Source organism: Mustela putorius, unplaced genomic scaffold, assembly GCF_011764305.1.
Source record: "Mustela putorius furo isolate JIRA1106 unplaced genomic scaffold, ASM1176430v1.1 tig00003983_pilon_pilon_pilon, whole genome shotgun sequence".
In the NCBI taxonomy this organism is placed as follows: Eukaryota; Metazoa; Chordata; class Mammalia; order Carnivora; family Mustelidae; genus Mustela; species Mustela putorius.
The window spans coordinates 13,964,140-13,969,869 of NW_025422123.1; the positions used below are offsets into that span (position 1 = coordinate 13,964,140).

Genomic DNA, 5,730 nt, shown 5'->3' on the forward strand with positions numbered 1-5,730 from the left:
TGGAGTCAAGTGGGAAGCTTCAAAACATGTTGCCTGAGTCCCACCCCTGCAGAGTCTCATTGGATTGGTCTGCGGTGTGTCTGGGGATTTTAGGAGCCCCCCTGATGGTTCTCATGTCTTCGAGGCTGGGACCCTCTCATCCTGAAGTCCCTAGCATTGTACATATTTGCCTCTAACCAGCCTGCTTGGCGAAAGTACCCCCCCCCCACCACCTCACTGGTCTGCCTGGGGCCCTCAGGAGAGGTAGCGCTCTTGCAACCCAGTCTGGCTCCACTCCTTTCTGATGTGATTTCAGTACCCTTTGGTCCAGCCACACAGGGCTAGTCTGCCCTTCAGTACTATCCAGAAATAGTCACTGGGACCATTTCTCTTTGTGTTTTTACCTAAAAGCTAAGTCAGGATTATACTCAGAACTTTATTTTCAGTTTGTTGGTTGTTGGAGTCCATGGTTTTCAATGCTGGCAGCACCTTAGAAACACCAAGAGAGCTTTTTAAAAAACAAATGCTGTGTACACCCAAGAAAATTTAAACCAGGCACTCTTGGGGTTAGGGCTTGTCACTTTAAAAAATTTTTAATTAAATTTAATTTTTTTTATTAAAAAATTTTTAAAAAATATTTTATTTACTTGAGAGAGAGAGAGAGAGAGAGAGCATGAGCACGGAGGAGAGGGAGAAGCAGGCTCCCTGTGAGCAGGGAACTGGATGTGGGGCTTGATCCCAGGAGCCCAAGATCATGAACTGGGCTGAAAGCAGATGCTTAACCGACTAAGCCACCCAAGTGCCCCACTTTTTTTAAATTTTAATTTTTTTTAAACTCCCCAGTAATTCTGATGAGCTGCCAGGGCTAAGAACCATGGGTCTGGGAACCAGGTAAATTTATCCTAACTTTTTGCAATCCTTCCTCTGCCCACAAGCTTTAGGCTGTTTCTAGTCAGTATTATGTCCTCCTCAGAAGAAGTAGGCTGATTATCTGTCCTCTCTCCTGGTGAGTAGACCTGAGTAGATCTAAGTAGACCTTTCTGTGCAGCAACCTCTCCTCGTAGTACCTGCTTGTGGGGTGTCAGTCCCCGCTCCCCAGACCCAGGATACAGAGATGTGCTTGTCTGTGTTCGTTTTACTCCAGTGTGGCATGGTGTATGCTCCTGTGGAGATCATTCTACTTGCAAGTTAATGCATTATCTGTCCTAAGCAACATTTCCATAAAACATGAGGCTATTTTAGACTCAGGTACATTATAAAAGGATGACTGTAACATGGAAGGTTCCTGTAGGCCAGCTGAGAAGTGCTATTTGAGGGCTAGGAGGCATTCTAGTGCTGCTCTGTCTCTCCAGGCCCCTCACTTGCTTCCTCCCGCCTTCCTCCCCTCACGAGTACCCACCCCAGGCCCCCAGGAGAGGGATCCAGGCCAGGTGGGTGGAGGAAGTCTCATAGGGGCCTGTTCCTATGTTATCAGCAGTGCTAATATAAAGAAGGAGGGGTTGGAGAGAAAGGATACAATCAGTAGTAGCTGTAGGTCACCATTCTGTGTGCTTTGAATATTTGTAATAATCACAAGTGGACTACTAATGATTAAGTGCAATTACGCTTTTGTTGTTGACAGAACCCTTCTACTGATTTCTCCCGTCACCCCACCAAAGCGCCAAGCTAACAAACCTGGCCATACCCCTAACTTGGGAGGTGAGTGCAAAGGAAGGGTGTTCTCAAAGACATGCCATCTGAATGACATTTCTTTTAAAAACATCACAGTGTGAGTGGTTGTAATTAAGAATGATTTCTTTCTTGATTGGAAGGATTCTTACACAACCCATTCTCATCTGGTATGGTTAGAGTGATGTTCATACTTCTTCTAATGGTTGCACTACTGAAATTTTCGTTGTGGCTGTTAAACAGTGAGGTGTATCTGAGAATGGTTATAAGCTAGCCTGACTGAATTTCGGGGGGAGGGAACAGAGATGCCACTTCTACGTGGCCGCAGTCCCCCTCTCGCATTCGTCATCCCCAGGGCGTGAGACCAACAATATCTCCACATACCCCACTGTGGCCGCTCTCTTTCCCTAGTGTGAAAAGACCAAAGAATGATCATAAACACTGTCTGTGAGGGTTTCAGGGATAATGTCGAAGTTAATTCACTTCTGAGGTAATGTCTGAGAGACAGAGGCATCGAAACAGAGGAAAGGGGGAAACAGAAGTACGGAGACACTGAGGGGAGTGGTGACTCTGGATTGTAAGAGAGCCACCCAGATATGTGGACATGAGCAGACAAGTCTGCTAATCCTCCCTGCCCGCTTCTCTATAGATCTATAGAGAGAAGATCAGACAGGGAGATGGAGACACCCACCACAGGATACCCCATTCACAGGGAGTCAGGGAGAAGCAGAGAGAGGCCAAGGGTTCCTGAGAGAGACCCAGAAAATACAGAAACAGAGATTTATACAGAAACACATAGTAGAGAGTGACAGAGACAGAGCAGAGAGAGATGCAGAGAGAGAGGCGCTTGGATATCTAGACCAAGCCTTCTTCCCCCAGCCCAGTACATCAGGACTCCAGTAAGTTGCTGTGGCTGAGACCTTCTGCGGCAGCCCAGGGCCTTATACAAAGAAAGGGGGTTTTTCCAAGAGGGGAAAAGAAGTGGTCCAGCTTACAGAAGGACAAAGTTTGTAACTCAGCATTTGTAGGCAACAGAAAACCACCAGCCTATCCCCTGGCTTCCAGAGTGACTTAAAAGACTCCCACTTGCCAAGAGGATGATACCCAAAGGGGCTTATTGCTCCAGAAAGAGTGAGCCCATAATGCAGCTATTGTGAAGCTTTGGGGTCTCACTGCTTGTACACTAAAGTTGTGATTTTTCTGTTCTTGACATGGTCATACGTTCCAGGAATGGCAGAGCCCCAGGAAAAATGTGCTTCTTCCTGTCTTCTTGCCTCTGGGGAGTATGAAGGAAGCCTCCCATGGTGCGGTGCTGATGAAGCATGTATGAAGTATGGGAAGGATGGAAGGCCGCTCTGTCTAAGCTGTTCTGCACTGCTCAACATTTCTCTCCGACAACTGTCAACATGAATATATATATACCATACGCATTTGTATATATACCAACATTCATATATATATATATATATAGACACCATGCCAGGCATCCCCAAGGGAAGAAGAAGATAAAATGGGCCGAAGCAGGACCTTGGTCCTTTTGGAGCCTCCAGCTCCATGCTGTTGGGCCATGTTTATCCTCAGGAAGAGAGTCTGCTTCATCTTGGCAAAGATGGCCAGGGATGTCACCTGGCTGGTTTCTGTGGGTTGTTAAGGGAGACACCCTCATGAATAGTCACCAACAGTTGGGCTGACTCTAAGTAGGTCATTGCTGGTTCTTTGTACAAAAGGAATCCAACTGCTAGCATTGTCCACCTGTCCATATTTAAATGGATTACACAGTTAGCTCAGCTTGGGCTTGAATGCAACTTGGCCGTGAGCCAAGGGAAAACATAGAGCTTTTGAACCAGAAAGGTGCTCATTGTAAGTGAAGGAGCTAGGAGCCTGGCGTGATGGACCATAGTTAATCCAGGCTTGAGCCAGAGCTGGACACCCGAGTCTGCAGACCTCCAGCTCTGAACTTTCACCGCAAGACACAGAACCACTGAGGGACTCTGTCTACTCTGAAGATGTAAGATTAACCCTCACCAACAATATGTTTTTTTGAAACCAGTGATGAGGAAGAGAGACTATCATATTTCAAGTACAGAGCTGCTCATTTTCTTAACCTTGTAGGTAAACAAATTCGATGTTCAAACAAAGGGCCATGGCTAGGTGAGCAGTACAATAGGTAGAAGCCCCTTTGCAGGGGCTGGGAAGCTCCTTTGCAAAGCAAGCACTCAGGTTGCTGCACCAGAAGAAAATGAATGGCTAAAGGAAAAGGGGACAGTGAATAGCCCCTAATTATCCTACCAAGAAGCCAGTGTTAAATGATGTTACATTACAAAAGGGAAAGTGAGACACACTTTGTGAATGAGTAGGGTCTCTATCTTTTGCACTGTAAAAACTTTCTCTAAGTAAGGAAGCTTGAAAAAGCAAAAAATATAATTTAAAAAAAACCAATAAGAAGGTAGAAGGATACACCAACTTGCAGAGTAAGTCGTCTTTCAAGTGGCATTGCTTAGCTTGCGACAACAGTCACATTTTTCTCAAATGAAGTCAGAAAGGATTTTAATTTGACATCTCCCTAGTTTTTTCTGTCGAGTCTCTTCCAGGGAAGGGAGTGGGGCAGGCACAGTCCTGGTTTTCAGAACGCAGAGATCTCTCAGTACAGAGAAATGGGACTTACCCAGAGTCAATAAGTTGAAGTGAGGATGGAAACTCATGAAGTCAAATCGTTACAGGATTAGAAATATAGGAAAACTTTAGAAAAGACTGCATCCAATGGCCCCATTTTATAGATGGAACTCTGGGCATGAATAAGAGAGAGAGATTGGTATTTCATCTGTACTGTGCATTAAGCACGAAACAGTCCCGTCTTGGATGAAAGCATGCTCCACTCAGATGTAGAACACTTCCTGGGATGGGGCGGCAGTAAAGACTTTCTTTATTACGATTATTATGAACAAAGAAAGGGCCCATTGTTGCTAAGAGAAACTCCAGAAGTTTGTGGAAATCCCTCGAAGAAGCTGTGCCCTCTCTCCTGCAGCCCACAAACCCTCCTGTCCCCTCCTGGAAGATGATTCTGAATGGCACGTTTTGGTTGACGGTGGAAGACCCCAAGTGGAGACATACTCCGTGTCCTACTCACACCTCACAGAGGAAATGACCCGGTCAGGTGGCTCAGGGAGAAATTGGTGCTACCAGTGTCTAAGGCAGATTCGTGGTTAGACACGTGTAAGACATGATGGTTCTTGGGAATGTTATTGAAGTTCCTTAGATTTTTATTTTCTCACCCATATATTGAAAAAATGGAGTCTACCTCATAGGATTGTTGTAAAGATTAAATGACTACATGTAGATAAAAATACCTAGTAGAGTATTTGGCCATTGAAATGCTAGCTGTTTTTGTTCAAGTATCTGTGAATTCACTTGCAAACACAGGGCCATGGCCTTGTGTGTGAGTTTAGAGATTGATGCACTCATGGAAGTTAGTTCATGGAGTTCTAAATAAAAGAAATTAAGCATTTGATTCAGTCCATCCAGCATTGGGGAGATCAGCCAGCAAAATCTGCAGAGCTAACCATCGGACAGTTCTTTGTTCCAGTGTTACCATGTTGTAATACAGACTCTCCTCCTGGGAAAGACTCCGTAGTTCTGTTTAGGGCACATTGTGTCTGAGCTCTGCTTCACTCTTTGCTTTCTCTCCGAAGTCTTCCCTGATGAGTCCATCCAGAAGTGCTGATGGCCCCCACCTGATTCCTGTAATACTTATAATCTGTGCTGCTCACTTTATATTTAGTATTTATTGTGTTTTATTGTTTGTTCGCTTTCTGTCTTTTGGTGTGCATATGTTTTCTTTCTCAGATAAGACTGTAAACCTTTGGGGATTGTGTTACTCACTTGATTTACTCACTCTCTTACTCCCTTTTGTATGCCCCAAGTGCAGAGCAGGTGTGTTGCCATAGAACGTGTTCAATAAAGACCTCTGATTACACAACCGTGGGTTTGATGATACTGGCTTTTCAATTCCCAAATGACCGGGTACTTAATGAGCAACCTCAGTAGAAATGACCTAGTTTCACAAACGTGGCCTCCTTAGTTGTC

At 45.0% G+C, this 5,730-nt stretch overlaps 1 protein-coding gene across 1 annotated transcript in view; it reads left to right on the top strand.

Moving 5' to 3' along the window:
• ADGRF2 (adhesion G protein-coupled receptor F2) overlaps positions 1–5,623 on the top strand; it is a 40,249-nt gene extending 34,626 nt beyond the window's left edge. Inside the window, exons 9-10 of the mRNA XM_004739730.3 lie at positions 1,601–1,677; positions 2,876–5,623. Of these exons, the coding sequence (XP_004739787.1) occupies positions 1,601–1,648 (48 nt within the window). The 3' untranslated portion in view covers positions 1,649–1,677; positions 2,876–5,623. The remainder of the gene's footprint in view (positions 1–1,600; positions 1,678–2,875) is intronic.
• Positions 5,624–5,730: the final 107 nt, after the last annotated feature.